Source organism: Taudactylus pleione, unplaced genomic scaffold (genome assembly GCF_031769625.1).
Source record: "Taudactylus pleione unplaced genomic scaffold, aTauple2 ptg000685l, whole genome shotgun sequence".
NCBI lineage: Eukaryota > Metazoa > Chordata > Amphibia > Anura > Myobatrachidae > Taudactylus > Taudactylus pleione.
Window position 1 is genome coordinate 1,731,505 of NW_028285087.1, and position 18,802 is coordinate 1,750,306.

At 42.7% G+C, this 18,802-nt stretch overlaps 1 protein-coding gene across 1 annotated transcript in view; it reads right to left on the reverse strand.

Moving 5' to 3' along the window:
• The window catches only part of LOC148477855 (putative DBH-like monooxygenase protein 2), a 119,045-nt gene extending 109,026 nt beyond the window's left edge, over positions 1-10,019 (reverse strand). Inside the window, exons 1-5 of the mRNA XM_088456066.1 lie at positions 9,720-10,019; positions 7,261-7,407; positions 5,010-5,165; positions 2,898-2,981; positions 2,578-2,745 (exon numbers count right to left, since the gene is read on the reverse strand). Of these exons, the coding sequence (XP_088312192.1) occupies positions 2,578-2,745; positions 2,898-2,981; positions 5,010-5,165; positions 7,261-7,407; positions 9,720-10,019 (855 nt within the window). The remainder of the gene's footprint in view (positions 1-2,577; positions 2,746-2,897; positions 2,982-5,009; positions 5,166-7,260; positions 7,408-9,719) is intronic.
• Between the last annotated feature and the right edge of the window lie 8,783 nt (positions 10,020-18,802).

An 18,802-nucleotide genomic window follows, 5' to 3' on the forward strand; every position in this document is an offset into this window, starting at 1 on the left:
AGTGATCTCAGAAATGTGTTAATCTTGCACTACAATTTCTAGAAGCAGCATTACATACCGCTGGTCCATCACCAACTGCACAATTTGCAGCAACAGGTCCTAGCACATTACACCAATAATAATGGATTATACCTTTACAAGGTGGGGGTCTTCCAGGCACGGCTGTCAGGTCTCAAGGTAACTCAGCCTTCAGTCTCTCTGTTCTTAAGTCAATTAATTAGCATTTTCTAAATTGAAGCCACTGGGGGGCCAATGGCCAATTGCTGCACCCTGGTAGCTTCCAGCTGAGTAGCTAGTCATCAATCACATCCTACATTTTGGTGATCTACAACACAATCCTTTCCAGTCATACAATATATGGGGCTCTGGTCCTTTAAGATTCTCACAAAAATGTAATGGCTGCAAAGGTTTAGTGCCTGCTCGTATTCTCCACCAAATTGTCATGGAAAGAGAAAGCAAAAAGCCACCAGGCATATGGTGCAACTATCTGCAGTTAATTTTATTAGGCGAGGAAGTAATTTTAGAGGAGCAATAACATACATTCAGGCTCGTCAGGCTCTCGCTACTAACAATAAGACCCTCTTGTCCAAGCCACATTCACAAAGGTTGCAGGCAAGTCTTCCTCGCTTAGTATGTGTAAAGATTTCTCTCTCTTCCTACTGTACTACTCTTTCTCCTGGTAGGAAGACAAACACAGCATACTGATACACCTATACAGTATAATTACACATTGCAGCTGCTAGGCCAGAAGACACGAACTGGACCTGAGGAATGGAACCCAAACTCTCTCTCCATTCATTCTAGGGAATACTTTAACAGTTTTGCTTGAGCCAAGCCTTGTGGAAAGATGTCTTTTCAGCACATTTTACTAGTGGTTCTTAACTCTAGTCCTCAAGCATACCTCACAAATGTCCTGCTTTGGGCAGGCAGCCCCACCATCCTACCCAGGCCCGACAACAGGGGTTGACGAGGGGCACAGCAGTGATGGTCCCCAAGGTTGTAAGGGGTCCACACATAATACTTCCTTCGATCACTGCCTGCGCTGCTGCATGATGAGGGGGGCACAGCAGGCAGGTACTGGCCAGGTTCGTATGGGGAGTCTATGAAGTAATGTAGCTTTATTGCATTGGCAGTGCCCGGTGTAATAAAGGTTTTTTTTGTTTATTGCGGTGCAGAGCATGACTTCATGACGTCAGTCAGACATTGCAATGGCACTGCTAGCAGACAGAGGAGCCACAGCATGGTAAGCGTTGGTGCTGCACTGTGGGGAGCTGGTTGGCTACCGGAGGGACACTGAAGGGGCTGGCCATGAGAGGGACACTCACAGGGGACTGGCCATGAGAGGGACACTCACAGGGGGCTGGGCGCTCACAGGGGTCTGGCTGCAAGGAAGCGGGGATTGGAGGCCCCTAAAAATGTGTGTATGGGGTCCCATGGTTTCTATTGCTGGCCCTGATACCACCCACATGCTGCAATATCCCGTGGGGTGGAAATGGGGGAGTAAAGTTAGGGAGAGCACTCTAAAGAGATGCCATTAATAAATACCATGTACACAGTGCGAGAAAGAGCCTGAGAGCAGCCCAGCTTCTCCGGGAGTGCTGGGCACACCCACAAAGTGATGAAAATGGGGTATGCCGAGAGTCCAAACCCCCTTCCCCATAGGACCTTGCCCCTTTTCAGATGTACACCTTAGGCACGCACAAATAGTCTTCCTTTGAACCTCCCAGATGTTGGGAGATATGTCTAAAGTACCCCCAACCTGTTGGGAAAACTTGATGGTTGATGTTGAGAACCCTTGCTCTTTACAATTTATCTGGATTTTAAAACCTGGGACACACAGAGAGACCATCTACAACACTCACTGTTTCTATCACATGTAGATCACAAAAATCATATCATAGTTCTGGGACATGTGTGCGAAATACCATATATTCGCAAGAATGAGTTGTGTAAATTGGTCATGCCATAAAATCGAGGTTACAATTGTCACAGTTTTCCCAGGAGAGACCTCTCTTTATTCCTCCCAGGTTATATTTATTTTAAAATACTCCTAACCCCATTATCCCATAACTTAAAGACCTGATTTAAACTAGGGATGTGCAGGCTCGGACAAGTCCAGGAATGATGATGTTTGTCCATGCAAGATGACGTTTTGCCTCTTTCTGAGTCTCGTTTTTTGGAGGGAAAAATCCGAACTCGGCGTGCAAACTCGAACCTATCCGAGCCAGCACATCTCTAATTTAAACACATTAACAAGACAAGAGAGAGGAGGTTCTTGAAACTTTGCCCTTACTGGTTACTAGGGACCTTAAAATAAGACTGGGGTGAAAATTCTTGGCCTGAATAAACGTCAGGTAATGTCAGTGGATGGTGGGTTCTGTTTATAACATTCCCCTATTCATTGTGAAATAAAGTAACTCATTTAAGGCAATATACCGTATCTCTAGAAATATAGACTTCAAAGTTAAAGATTTGTATTATTAACAAAAACGGGGACTGTTCTGGGGAAACTATAACAAGCGGGAGCTGTAGACATTTAGGACGCTGAATTTCATGCACATTCTGTATTCCACTCACCTCTCCACCTACAGCCCAACCAAACATGGAGGTCATACACTGGGAAAATCTAGAATCTGCTCCATAACAATCTCCAACCTCCAATGTGATGTTGGTGGAGTTGGCACAACCATATACGAGGACGTGGTGTACTATGCCAACCGAGTCTGGATCTATAGCTGGCTCATACTGTATAAGGTATAAAAGTACATTGGACGGGTTAACTCTGGAATCAATAGAAAAGGGGTCACATCTGTACAGAAATTGGGAGGAATGGTGGACACGCCAACAATATAAGAAGACACGTTAGGACAGAATGTTGCAGCAATATAAAGACTTACCTTTATTATATGATGTTTGCTAGATACCCTGGGCATGGGAATGAATGTACACGCATAGGTTGTATCTTGCTCTGGAATAGGAAACTAGTAGGGAAAGTGAAAAAAGTAGACATCAACATAATAGGCCAAATGTAATAGGGTGAGAGTTTAGAACATGTGAGAGTTTAGCAGTAACCTCTCACATTGGTGGAGTTTTATCTTGAGTCTGAAAAACATGCGAGTTTACCTGTTCCCCGACTCTATTATATTGGCCGAATTTAAAAAGTGTGAGGGTTTCCGTCTTAGGGGCATATTCATCATAACATTATTATCGCTAGTGATAATTATTGTGATATATCTGGGGTAATCAGCTCAGTAGAGAGCAGTGGGCAGGTGCATAATAAAGATCCACATACAGCTTAAAATGAAAATATATGGTGCTTTACTGTCAGCATTTCAGGTACAAAATAATAAACAACCTGGCCCCCGTCACCACCCACAAATGGCACTTCCACGCCCCCTTTGTTTTTTTTCCCAAAGGGGGCGTGGCCACATCTCCTGCGATAAGGCCACGCCCCATTTTACCCGGGACCGCCACGGCGCTTGGCGGGCCTGGTCACTTACAGATATAAACACGGTCTCCTGGCCTTTTCCCAAAGTCTTTCTTGTGGTCCTCCCTGCCTGGCTTGCAGGTCTGGCCTCTTGCTGTGACTTCCACAAAGTCACACCAACAGTCCCAGAGATTTGCGGTCCTCCATGCTTGAGTGCAGGTCTGGACACTGGCCTCCAGGCACACTGGGCTCTGTAGCTTCCACCGTCCCAATTGGACTCTCCTCTGGCAGCCTGTCCTGCCTGCTTTAGTCCTACCTTGACTGAATCCACTAGGCAGCATCTAGGTGTGGTCAAAGTTTGTTTTTCTACCCTGTGTGGGCAGATCCCTCCAGCCCCAAACAGAATTCATGGCTCACTATCGCTAAATAACGTGATACTGCCACATTATGTTTTGAATTTGCTGCAAGTTCAAACAAAGTTTGGAAGGCATTCATCATGCCACCTGCCCAAAACTATCACTTCCAAAAAACTGCTGTTTCTGCGGAGTCAGTTTTTCGGAAGTGAGAGACTTTTCTCCTGCTCCTCCGGTCTTCCTTAAGGGTGCGTACACAATAGACAATATTTTACACGATTTTGCCGATAATGACACATCGTTACAACATATTAGTTTTATCGTCCAGTGTGTACGCACTAGATTGCTAAAGATGTGCGCTCCCGCAGGTCGCTAACGCCATCCCCAGTTGTCTGTATTTGCAGCTCAATCTGGGGATGTCGTTAGCGATGCCATGCTGCCGAATGCAGCATGGCCCCACTCCCCCGCCATCGTTCCGTTGTTGCCGGCATGGGCAAGTGTGTATGCACATACCATTGCCGGCACCCCCGCCGGGTCTGTCGCTGACGAGGTCGCTGGGTACACACATTGTTTAGTGTGTACCCAGCTTTAGTCTTCATGGCCTGTCTTCAAGCTGCATATGCGCAGCATAAAGAAGACAGCTATGAAGATTCTCGGAAGACCAAAGCAGCAGGACAAAGAGGGACCTGCCAGAGTGCTGACACCCACCGTTGGCATGGAGACTCCTATCATTCAGCGGTAAGGGCAGTGAAGCAGGGAGGAGGGACAGGGGGAGATAGCAGCCGCAGGCAGCCAGACCACAGTGGGGAGGGATTTGAAAAGATCTCTCTTCTACACAAGCTGGTGTTTTAACGGCAGCTTGTGAAGCCATTGGGGCTGTACGCCATCTCAGGATGGCGTACAGTAACAGTCAATTTTCTGAAAAAATTTCTTTTGAAGTTGAAACCTAATTTCTACATCCCCATACTAAAGAATAGGGAATGTCCATGGCAGGGATGTAACCATATCAGTCATATCTCCTGTGTTACTAGGTTAGTGATGGGGCTGTCACTATAAAATAAAAAGTTTATGTAAATTACACAAAAATACATTATTTATAGGATGATTAATGCATCCCTTTATGTCCTTGCACACTTTTTTAGCTCCTCAGTCAGACTTTCCACTCTCAACAGAGACTGAACTGACCAAAGTGGTACTAAGGATAAGGGGGCAATATTTCTGGTACTCACATCATTCAGTTTGAATTCGTATGGAATCATCACATCAGGATATACAATTTCTTGCAGGATCTCTAGGAAGAAGATGGATTTCCTGAATGTGTGATCCTCAGATAACTGGAAACCATGGTCCTCTCCATAAACGATGATCACCCTCACCGTGTCATTCTAGGGACAGATACAACAAGGCCTATGTGCTCATGTCCTTTACACCAAGCCCTTTATCCCCACATAGAACAACAGGTAAAAAGTTAAAAACCTACATTTTCATGGCTGAGCCCATATTCAACCCAATAAAAGCATTACAAAAAGAGTAACATAAAAAAGTACTAGTATTTATTCTGTAAGTGCTACCTGTCAATAGATAAAGGAAATAGTGCAGCCTACTGAACTCATGTTTTAAAAAATGTAAAAAAATTTCTTGCTCAGCCATAAGGCTATGGAAAAGAAATGAAAAACTAGGCAAATATAAAAAAGTACAAAAAGATATTACCCTTGATCTTAGCTATAATGGCGAGAAGTGATTATAAAGCAATGGAAAGTTTGGATCACCAGCTTTAAACAAGTTATCAACTAAAATGCGTAGTGGTCATCTGATGTGTTTTGTTCTAAAAGTCATATATCACTGATGGGGGGTGTAGTCCGCATATCTACTGTACATTCACAAAGATTGTAGACAGTCAAAGTATCGACACCAGAATGTTGAACATTACTGTGTTGATGTGGTTAAAATGTCGACATCTGCAAAATGTTACAAATGTGCATATCGACAACTGCAAAATGTCAGCAATGTTAAAATATTTACAAATAACATATCTGCATTATCAAAATGGTGACAATATAAATGTTAGGGCTAGGGTCAGCGTTAGTGTTAAGTGTTAGCGTTAGAGTGGTCACATAAAAGCTGGTCACACCAGTTTAGACAAACTTACTCATTAGAATATCATCGATACCCACTTTTATTATTCAGCATTGACCATTTCATGAAGATATACAAAATAAATTTCTGTGCATCTATAATTATACATCGCTTTGTAGTCAGCTGACTGACTGATCCACTGTGCCTCTGAGTGACCCATCCATTGCCCACCTGACTGACCCATCCACTGATCCACTGTGCCTCTGACTGACCCATCCATTGCACACCTGACTGACCCATCCATTGCACACCTGACTGACCCATCCATTGCACACCTAACTGACCCATCCATTGCCCACCTCACTGACCCATCCACTGCACATCTAACTGACCCATCCATTGCACATCTGACTGACCCATCCATTGCACACCTGACTGACCCATCCATTGCCCACCTGATTGACCCATCCATTGCCCACCTCACTGACCCATCCATTGCACACCTAACTGACCCATCCATTGCACATCTGACTGATCCATCCATTGCACACCTAACTGACCCATCCATTGCACACCTGACTGACACATCAATTGCACACCTAACTGACCAATCCATTGCACACCTGACTGACCCATCCATTGCCCACCTGACTGACCCATCCACTGATCCACTGTGCCTCTGACTGACCCATCCATTGCACACCTGACTGACCCATCCATTGCCCAACTGACTGACCCATCCATTGCATACCTGACTGACCCATCCATTGCACACCTAATTGACCCATCCATTGCACACCTGACTGACCCATCCATTGCACACCTAACTGACCCATCTATTGCACACCTAACTGACCCATCCATTGCACACCTGACTGACCCATCCTTTGCACACCTGACTGACCCATCCATTGCCCACCTGGCTGACCCATCCATTGCCCACCTGACTGACCCATCCATTGCCCACCTGACTGACCCATCCATTGCACACCTAACTGACCCATCCATTGCACACCTGACTGACCCATCCATTGCACACCTGACTGTCCCATCCATTGCACACCTGACTGACCCATCCATTGCACACCTGACTGACCCATCTATTGCCCACCTGACTGACCCATCCATTGCCCACCTGACTTTCCCATCCATTGCACACCTGACTTTCCCATCCATTGCACACCTAACTGACCCATCCATTGCACACCTAACTGCCCATCCATTGCACAGCTGACTGACCCATGAATTGCTCACCTGACTGACCCATTCATTGCACACCTGACTGAACCATCCATTGCACACCTGAATGACCCATCCATTGCACACCTGACTGAACCTCTGTCTGACAGATACAGTGTACCTCAAACTGCTCACACACTGCCCCCCCCTCTTTAATGTACTGACCTCAATCTCTTCATCATAAGGGTCACATGTGAACCATTGACGCCAAACCCTCAGAACGCTATGAGTATCGTTGCGAGTTAGCTTGATGAGGTCATAGTCCTGTGACTCGTCTCTCACTGGTGGCCATTCCCCTTCTGTGTGAGCATCCTGCATAAGGACAGGACAGAACTTGTGTTAGTGATGTAGAACCGGGGACGGGTAAAGGAAGGGATTCTCTCCAAAGACCAATTATCAATATCTTACCAGTAATTCAGAGATTCCCAAAGTGAAACAAGAAATAGTTGGTTTGAAGAATGAGGCTTGTTTAATGATAGGGTGCTGTATTTGGAAAAATGTCTGTAACCCATAGTAACCAAACAGATCATAGCTGTCATTTTTCTATCAATTTAGAAAATTTTTATATCTGATTGGTGTCTATGGGTTACAGCAGTACATTTGCACAAGTACTGTAGCAGGGTGCATGCTACAGTAAGCACAGCTGTGGCTCACCAGCTGTTGTAGAACCACAAATTTCGGCATTTCCAGACAGCCTTGTATTTGTAGTTCCACAGCTGGAGAGGCAACCTGTGTTGTAGAGGGAAGAGCTGTTTCTGATTGTGATTGCAGTTAATACTATATATATATATATATATATATATATATATATATATGCACAATCCTAACAGTCGGAAGCAGACACGGCCGTCTTTGCGTGTTTTGCCACTGTTGCATCCACAACTTTATGCTAATGCCGGTACCGATCCCTTCCCTGGTGTACATGCGTGCGTCTGACTGTGCAAGGATAGTTGCACCCACTGTCAGTGTCTGGAGACGCTAAAAAACCACTTGGTGCAAATTTAGACGCCGCCATCTGTCGCGCCAATTAAATTTGTACCCGCCCTATGACAGGTGTAGATGATCCACCTGAATATGGACTCCTATGTGAGCGGTTCTGCGTCTCAAGGCAACCACTAACGGTGTCACACCTGCAACACTCCCATAAGACGCAATGTCTGCGTGCGGCTGATTAGCAACCCCTCTGTTACCAGCCACCACCCAGGAATGTCCAAATCTGTGCTGTGTTTCTGTACGAACACTATCGGGATGTATACACAGTGGAATAAGACACATGCGCTTACGAAAAACATCACTCCGCCGAATCCGACTTTGATTCAACATCAGGCCCCATTTCTTTTTAACATCCACAAACACTTAAGCCGGGTACAGACTAGATGATATGTTGTCCGATCCGGCGGATCGGAGCGTCATATCGGGCACAACGTCTAGTGTGTACCCGATATGTCGCTGATGGTGCGTGCTCTTGCGCGACGTCAGCGACATCCTCCATCGGCCCTGCATGCAGGTCCGACGGACGATATAGTTAGTGGTGGCCATGCTGCCCAGGGGCGTATCTATAATGGATGCAGGGTGTGCGGGGAACATAGGCCCCTGGGTCGAGGGGGGCCCCACACCGCACACCCTGCACCCATAATATTAGTTACCTCTCCGGAGTCCCACATTGGCGCGGGGGTCCGGTGCTGTAAAATGACTGGAAAATGGCCACGGCGGCCATTTTCCCGTCGTTCGCGTATGCGCATTACAGAGAAAATGGCCGCCGTGGCCATTTTCCCGGTGACCTGTGCATACATTATAGACTCTGGGCACACTCTAGTGCCCAGGTAATGTAACTCCGGCGCTGGCCGCGCACAGCTCAGTGTGCTGCCGGCCGCCGGGCGGACCGGAGGGCGCCCGTGTCGGAGACTGCACACAGGCCCCCTCCTCTCTAGAAATGCCCCTGATGCTGCCGAATGCAGCATGAACCCCGCCGTGGCTTCCAGCGTCGGCAAGTGTGTATGCACTTGTCGATGTTGGCACCCCCGCCTTGTCCCTTTGCTAACGTGATCGTACACATTTGACATTGTCTAGTGTGTACCAGCCCTAAGGCAGGACTCTTTATTACCTGGGTTGCTATTGTCATCCTAGAAATATGTGGTTGTAGTCAAATTTAATCTCAAAGCAAATGTATTAATAATTTGCAAACAAATCTTGATTGTATGTATAAAATCACATGGCCATAACTAGGGGTGTGCCGCAGGTGCCGCTGCACAAAGCGCAGGTCTCTGGACGGCATCATTGCCACCCCACGGACCTTGCTTCTGGCTACCAAGGTGACTGGAACAGCGCTGCACTTAGCGGTGCTGTCAGACCCACGCCATCCGCGCAATGATGTAGGACCCTAAGGGAGCGGCCTGGCACAGGGAATATTTAAGTCCTGTTACAGCTCTGTAAAATGATTAAACATGTTGTAGTTCACCTGCTCATTTCTAGGCAGAAAGTAGACCATTTACAGATAGACGGTTCCTTTTATCGTGACCCCAACAAATGCGGCCCTTAATTAAATTCAGACATTGTGCGCCATAGAGTCACATTTTATAGACCTTCCTCTAAATACAAATACATAATATTAATGGCAGACTCACATAGAAAAATGCTTCATTATGTTCATTCCAGCCGCCCGCTACAAAGTCCGTCTTATTCAGGGATCCATCAGGGCTCAGACCCAAAGCCAGCCACGATGCTATGGGTGTCTGTATCTCCATCACAATTTCCTGGATCTCTCTGTCATATCCCCATTCTAAGAGTATGACATCCTCACTTTCAGCAGATGCCAGCTCTCGGGAAAAGGGTAAATCGAGAGGCCCCTGTGACCCTAGGACGGGGAGGACCCCAGTCAGCAGCAGCCAAACGTTCCTCCACATGGAAGCTTTCCTAGTCTTCATAGTGAGGAATCCTAGCTGGGGCAGCGCTCAGCGTGGTGATGCATTGTGCTCGGATTAAGCATAGGAGAAGGTGGTGGCATTTATAAGATTGCATTAGAGGTGTCACTTACAGGAACTAAGTCCTGTTTCCTGTATTTTTGTTATGGAAGAGCAGAGTTACCTTATCTAATTGAGCTTATGGGATCCAGATAAAATTGTAATTTGGTAACAGAAGATGATTTTAATGATTTTAAGCTGCATTTATTCGCACCTGCACAGAGTTATATAAGAGTTACGTCACCTTCGTTTCACCACAACAATCAAACCCCAGACAGCTGATACCGGAGAAGGGGGGATAATCAGCCACGAGGTGTAACACAAAAAAAGGAGGACGTATAGTTTCATTGTTCTATCTTTGATATTTTTTAAATTTGGAATCAACTATAACATTGGTGCTAATGACCTCCATAAGAAAAAAACAATCTCTCAGAGAGCCCCGCGCGCCAATGTGTAGTAAGCGGTAATTACCTCTGGTTACTTCGCAAGGAAAGCACTAGCAAGTGCTCCAGTAGGTCATATAATGACAAAAGGCTCTGGATTCCATTGGCCTGATGCTGGGATATCTGGGATAGAAGCGGCACACATAATTATACCAATCCAGAATGAATGGGTCCCAATTCCTCAGGAGACAAACCCAGACAAACAATGCAATGCTTCAAGACAGATCTAAACCGATGCTTAGATATGTGAAAAACTGTTCCCATTGATGAACCAAGCACCATCGATGTCCAGCCATCCAGCACCAGTACCGGGCAGATCCGAGTAGACTTGAAAGCAGGAAGGGAAATCCAAGGGCCCCAATTGAGTTGATCTGTCTTGAAGCGCCGGATACAACAAAGGATGGACTTGGGACAGACCATAACATGTCAGAGCAGCGTACCCGGAGCATACTTAGAAGTAGAGATGTGCGCCGACCCCGTGTTTTGATTTTGGATCTGGATCTCCCCTGGTTTTGGATCTGGATTGGTTTTGCCAAAACCTCACCTCCGTGTTTGTTTTCGTGTTTTGGTTTTGGTTTTGGATCTGGATTTTCTCTTAAAAAATAAAAAAAAACAGCTAAAATCACATAAAATGGGCCTTTTTTTGTTCTCACAGTATTAATAACCTCAATAACATTTATTTCCACTCGTTTCCAGTCAATTTTGATCACCTCACAACTCACAATATTGATTTGTTCATCAAGTTTAGGCCCAAAATTTGCACCAAGATAGCTGGCTGACTAAGCTAAGCTGCAGCAGTGGGCGGCACAAACACATAGCAGTTCAACTTCAAACATGGCACATCAGGAAACAGTTTTATTATTAAAGAGAGGCCTGAGGGAGTTGGAGTATGTATGTAGTTGAAGGTAGGGCAGGGACAGGAAGGGTTGATTGGTAGTAAATTTAATTTTGTTTTTTGATTCCAAAGAAAATTTATGAGGGAGAAGGGGAGGGGAGGAGGCATTTACAAAAAAAATGTGATACAATACATTTACATCGGTCCTTGCCACAGAAGAATCCTTGAGCATGGCTGCTGCTGCTGGGAGTTGATTTTCTCATCCCAGAAGGGGACCAGGAAGAGTGCTTTAAAAAAACAAAACTAAACAATTGACTTAAATAATGCTTTGCAAACCTTCTATCAAGGCATTTCCCAACCTGTACAGGGACATAAAGAAACATAGTTAGTTAGTTAGTGGCCTCAAAGTGCCACTTAACCAGCACAGATATGTGGACAAGCGTAAGATCTATGATTTAAGGGCAGGGGTAGCCAACCCTGGTCCTCGAGAGCTGCCAACAGTGCATGTTTTCCAGGTCTCACAGAATCAAAACTGTAATAATTAACTCCACCTATGGATCTTTCTAAATGTTTTGGTGAGTAATGAATATACCTGTGCACCAGCTTGGTCGTCTGGAAAACGTGATCTCTCGAGGACCGAGGTTGGCTACCCCTGATTTAAGGCCTTACTTTGTGTCTTTCTTGAGAATCCTGTGCCTGCTTCTGCGGCTAGGAGTGGATTTTCATCCCAGAAGGGGACCATGAAGAGTGCTTCCAAAAAACAATTCACTTAAATAATCCTTTGCAAACCTTCTGTAAAGGTATTTTTCCAAACTGTACAGGGACATAAAAAAAACAGATTTAATTAGTGGCCTTCAAACTGCCATTGTTCCCACTGTCCACTTAACCATATGAGATATGTGAACAAGCGGAACAGAGCATTAAATGCAACATTTCAGATTTAGGTTTAAGTCTTACGTTGTGTCTTTCTTGGGAATTCTTTCTTGAGCGCCATGTCTGCTTGCTGGGAGTGGATTTTTTTCATCCCAGAAGGGGACTAGGAAGCGTGCTTTCCAAAAATAAATAAACAATTGACTTAAATAATCCTTTGCAAACCTTCTGTTCTGTTAGAAAGATAGAAGGAGGAAAAAACTGTCTTTTTTTGGGGGCACTCTATATTGTGTTTATACTAGATAGATAAATACATAACTTTTATTGGATATACGTTAAAAGGTTTTAGATCGAATTAATCATACAATATTATGTACGGTTAAACACTGGACACATATATACATTTAATGTCAATATATACAAACAACATCAAAATACACAGACAGATATTAAAATTAAGGAAGCAAGACAAAATATTCCAGGAAAAAACAGAGAACTGAGTGAGATAATGATCTTCAAATTGAATTCAGTACTCAGTGGTATTGTGACCAGTCAATATCAGGAGTTCTCTATATAGGTAATAAATAGCCTTATAATTCCTAGGTATTATTATGGTTCTATGACCTATCAATATGTCAGCAGATACAGTGCTAATTAACGGTATGAGTTCTTTACTTAATAATCGATTTAAGCAGTTTCAAAATACTCTTAATAATCATGCTGAGAAGACATGCATTATCAACCAAACCACTTCTTATATGACCTCATTTGGGAAGAACATGCTGTTCTGTGTTCCCTACTAAGTCTCATAGTAATCTAAGGTACCGTTAGAGAATATAGCGTGATTTAGTAAAGAAATGAAAATAGACTACTCCCTTCTAATAGTTATAGAAAAGGCAGCTGCTGCACATCATCATATATGGAAATAGTGGAGGATGTGTGAGCGTACCTTTAAATAACCCAGGGGTAGGAATAAGTATATTGGGCATCTACTGTTAAGACCAGTCAGTAAGAAAGAGAACCTGGTATAATAATAGAGCAGGAACCTACTCTGACTGGATCTTAATGAGAGTGCTCATATAAAACTATAATAGTACTGTGTTTCTATTATAGATACAAATACCCTTGTATATGATCGGGGCTGGTGCTGCTGCTGCTCACATGCCTCTGGGCTGTGGTGAATGGTGAGAAGCCCAGTTCCGTATACAGTGGTTGGAAGGAAGAAAGTAAATTCCAGTTACACTTTGACTCTACTGGGTGAGCAGCACTCTGTCTGCCTTTAGGTATTGCAAAGCTGCCCGCTCACACCAAGTGCAATAGTCATATAGTGTGCGTGGAGAAAATGAGGAAAAGAGTACCTGATTAGATATTACAGTGGTGTGGATCGAATGTGACCCGCTGCATGTCAGGCCTGCTTGTGCTCCGCTGACAGATGCCCCGCTCGTGCACGATGGGACATCCCGGATCTGAGATGCGCGTTTCGCTCTGGCTTCTTCCATCAGATGCCGGAAACAAGGGCACAGATGGTCCTTTAATCTTAGCGTCAGCCTATGGAAGAGTTAGTTTCTATATGTCAAAATGTAAGACGCTATGTGATTGGTCTAAAAAACCTCTCTTCTTATTGGCTGCTTAATGGGAATAGGAAAATTATGTCATGGACATGAATAGCATCGCAGACTGTTTTAATATAGTGAACTGATTTATATCAGAACTGGGATTAGCCCTTAGCTGTTTTAGAAAAAATATAAATAAAAATAATAGTAAAAAATAATAATAAGGTTATGAGTGCTAATAATAGATACTATTAAAAGAGGTTATTGAAAGTGAAAAAAAGTTTATATTAAGTTAATAAAAATGTGATAATTATGTTTAAAGAAATATTTAGAATTTTAATGAATAAAAAATTAATTAATGATAAAAATAAAAATAAAAATAAAAGTAGATAAATTAATAAGATAGAGATCTATTGGATCACTGAGTAAATTCTATATATATTAACATGAAATAATTCTTTAAAGTGCTGAAGAAAAAATAAATAGTGAGGTGCATGTATATAAAAATAATATAATATAAGTGTAGTATAATAGTTAGTGTATAAATATAAATGAATTAATGTGATACAATGCCGTTATGTGTGAAAAATTAGTAATAAAAAGTAACATGATTATATCTTAATCATAAGCCTATTAGTAATTATAAAAAGGGTGTATAATTAATCATTTCATTAAGTCCATTTGGATAGACCGTATTAAGTTTAAAAATCCATTCACTTTCTCGCTTGAGTAGTGCATATGTAAGATTACCTCCTCTGACTCCTAACCTAACATGTTCTAGACCAAATACCTTTAGGTCTTCAGTGGTTCCTTTGTGGCATTTTAGAAAATGTCTTGCTACAGAGGTAAATTTTTTCATTTTGATGAGATCACTTCTGGCATTTTTGATGTTGCCCGCATGTTCAAGAATCCTCTGTTTGAAGATGCGAGTAGTCATGCCTACGTATCTGAGGTTACACTCTAAACAATAGATGACCCCCATGGCATTGCAGTTAATGAATTGTTTTGTTTCGATGTTGTGGCCATATCTATCAATAATTTGGTCTTTTTCCATGATATATCCACAAGCTTTGCACTTGCCACAGGGAAACGTACCTTTTAGTTTAGTCTGTCTTCTTGGGTTACCTACATAGTGACTTTTCACTAGTTTGTCTTTTAGGTTTTGAGATCTTCGCCAACTGAAGATTGGTTTATTGGTTAGAGATTTCTGCAAATCATTATCCATCATTAAGATATGCCAATGTCGTGTAACGATTTTTTGAAGTTCTTTCCATTCAGTGCAGTAGTTAGTGATAAAACGTACCTGATCCTCATTCTCTTTTGGTTTTTTGTTGGAAAAGATCACGGTTTGTCTGTCGGTATGTAAATCCTGGTAATTGGCAGTCTTGATGATTTTGTTGCTGTAACCTCTATTTAATAGGCATTGAGTAAGGTCCTTACTTTTCTCAAGGTAGGTTTCCTCCGTAGTACAGTTCCTCCGAAAGTCTAAGGAATTCGCCTTTTGGTAAATTCCGAATAGTTGGTGGAAAATGGGCGCTACTTCTATGTAAGAGGTTATTTGTAGCCGTCTCCTTTCTAAAGAGTTCTGTTTGGAGGTATCCCTCCCTGTTACGAAACAATTGTAGATCTAAGTAAGAGATCTCATCTTTACTGATGGTGTGTGTAAGTTTCACATTAATTGAGTTCTTGTTGAGTTCCTTGATAAAAGTAAGTAGGTCCGTCCTATCCCCATGCCATATCATAAAGATATCGTCAATGTATCTAATCCATGTTGTTATCTGGCTGGTGAAGTGATCATTAGTCTCATGGAAGACTATCTCTTTTTCCCACTATCCGAGGAACAGGTTGGCGTACGTGGGCACACATGCCACGCCCATCGCTGTTCCTTGGATCTGCAGAAAAAATGTATCAACAAAGGTAAAGAAATTCCTCTGTAGAATGAACTACATGGCACATCAGGAAACAGTTTTATTATTAAAGAGAGGCCTGAGGGAGTTGGAGTATGTATGTAGTTGAAGGTAGGGCAGGGACAGGAAGGGTTGATTGGTAGTAAATTTAATTTTATTTTTTGATTCCAAAGAAAATTTATGAGGGAGAAGGGGAGGGGAGGAGGCATTTACAAAAAAAATGTGATACAATACATTTACATCGGTCCTTGCCACAGAAGAATCCTTGAGCATGGCTGCTGCTGCTGGGAGTTGATTTTCTCATCCCAGAAGGGAACCAGGAAGAGTGCTTTAAAAAAAAAAACTAAACAATTGACTTAAATAATGCTTTGCAAACCTTCTATCAAGGCATTTCCCAACCTGTACAGGGACATAAAAAACATAGTTAGTTAGTTAGTGGCCTCAAAGTGCCACTTAACCTGCACAGATATGTGGACAAGCGTAAGATCTATGATTTAAGGGCAGGGGTAGCCAACCCTGGTCCTCGAGAGCTGCCAACAGTGCATGTTTTCCAGGTCTCACAGAATCAAAACTGTAATAATTAACTCCACCTATGGATCTTTCTAAATGTTTTGGTGAGTAATGAATATACCTGTGCACCAGCTTGGTCGTCTGGAAAACGTGATCTCTCGAGGACTGAGGTTGGCTACCCCTGATTTAAGGCCTTACTCTGTGTCTTTCTTGAGAATCCTGTGCCTGCTTCTGCGGCTAGGAGTGGATTTTCATCCCAGAAGGGGACCATGAAGAGTGCTTCCAAAAAACAATTGACAAATAATCCTTTGCAAACCTTCTGTAAAGGTATTTTTCCAAACTGTACATGGACATAAAAAAAACAGATTTAGTTAGTGGCCTTCAAACTGCCATTGTTCCCACTGTCCACTTAACCATATGAGATATGTGAACAAGCGGAACAGAGCATTAAATGCAACATTTCAGATTTAGGTTTAAGTCTTACGTTGTGTCTTTCTTGGGAATTCTTTCTTGAGCGCCATGTCTGCTTGCTGGGAGTGGATTTTTTTCATCCCAGAAGGGGACTAGGAAGTGTGCTTTCCAAAAATAAATAAACAATTGACTTAAATAATCCTTTGCAAACCTTCTGTTCTGTTAGAAAGATAGAAGGAGGAAAAAACTGTCTTTTTTTGGGGGCACTCTATATTGTGTTTATACTAGATAGATAAATACATAACTTTTATTGGATATACGTTAAAAGGTTTTAGATCGAATTAATCATACAATATTATGTAAATAAACAATTGACTTAAATAATCCTTTGCAAACCTTCTGTTCTGTAAAGGAATTTCCCAACCTGTACAGGGACATTAAAAAAAACAGAGTTAATTAGTGGCCTTCAAATTGCCATTGTTCCCATTGTCCACTTCTTAGATATGTGAATATGATATTAGAATGTAGAAGGCCAAAAATTGGTGGACCACACATGGCTGATTGATCAACCATGGTGACTGGATTAGTGTCATAAGGAAGAGGAAAATTGCAAACTGGGTGTCATATTATGAGTTGGCCATAAGGGGTATGTTGCTGTTAAGGGATCAGGCTGGTTATCATTATAATAAATCAGTGGACATATTATTATTATTATAGTTGTTGTTATTTTGGGTTGCCATCTCCTGAAGGGTGTTTACCAACAGACAGAGACTACCTACCTATCAGCTCAGGCATAGAGACTTCCTGAGGAACAGAGCTCTGTTCTCTGGAGGGAATCCAAATAGGTGGGAGCCCCTGTTCCAACATCTGAAGCTCTTATCTCTCCACATCTATTATAGATGAAAAAAAAATGTAATCGGGGACATCTAGCTCCTCTTTCTGTCCCCTGCTCACCCTTTTTGGACAGGAAGTCCAGGATGGATGGTTTGGAAAGAGAAGGCCTAACAACAGATGGGGATGGTCATTATCAAGACCTGGTCCCCCCAGTGGGTGTAGTCTGGGAGGTATTGGTTGGCATGCAGGTAGCGGAATAACAAAGGCCTCCATGTTGTTTGTGCTTACTATTACGTATTTCAGTTTGCAACTCAGGTAGGAATAAAGTCGGCTAAAGTACACAGTGACAGAATCACTGGATGTCTTAGTGCATTCAGGCCAAATACGATCCATGAATTCCCAGACAGATTCCAGACAGGTGAATCCTTTGCTTGTAATAATCTTTGGTAATTCCTGGCAAAGGTGGGTGTTATAGCCCGACATTTTGAAGGCTGTAACTTTGAACTGCTTTATAGAAAACATGTGAATGAAACCCTTCCACACTGCAGAACATGATGGAGAAATCCCTTGAAGTTCAGCACCTAGAGCATCTTTTTTCATGTTCTCTGAGGCCTCTCCTAACTGTGAAGAAAGATTCTCCACACTGTAGTCTTCCATTGTGACTTTTTAATGGTGATTTCAATGTTGTCCACTGGCTGAGATCCATCTCATCTGAGGGTTGGGTTTTCCCCATGCAAATGAGACAATTCACATCCAGAAGGTGACTCTTATGTTTAGCCGTGGTGTCAGTCTCTCTTTTGGCAGAATTTGCACAATTTTGGTCTTGGGGGCACCATGATGAATCAGACAGATCCTGCAGGGTAAACATCTGATCTGGTGTTGTATATATTTCTATTAAACCTTTGTGTGTGAGTTTAGTCATCTGCCGCTTGTGGTGGAGCTCTTTTTCTGCTTTCTAAATGATCTCCAGACACAACGTAAAACTTAAACCTTAAAATGAAATGCTACATTTAATGCTCTCTTCCGCTTGTTCTAATAACACACTATAACACACTAGACTTATAATCTTTGCTTTTGTTTACATTTTTGAATAGAACAGTTTTAGAATTTAGGATGTCTACTCTATATAGGTTTGTAAATATATATAGGTTTCAGTTTTTTAGAGCATATAACTTTATAAGCTGTTAGGATAACATTTCTGCTATGTTTAAGATTAAAAGAAAAAACTTTTTGTAACCCAATAACTTAAAAAAAAAAGTTTTCATTGCAATATTCATGCAGCCCCTTGACAGACAGACAGCACCCCTGTGCCCTGTTAGGTGTGGCTAACATGCACACAATAAAAATTGTTTATTTATTATTTTGGGCAGCAGCCCCTTGACAG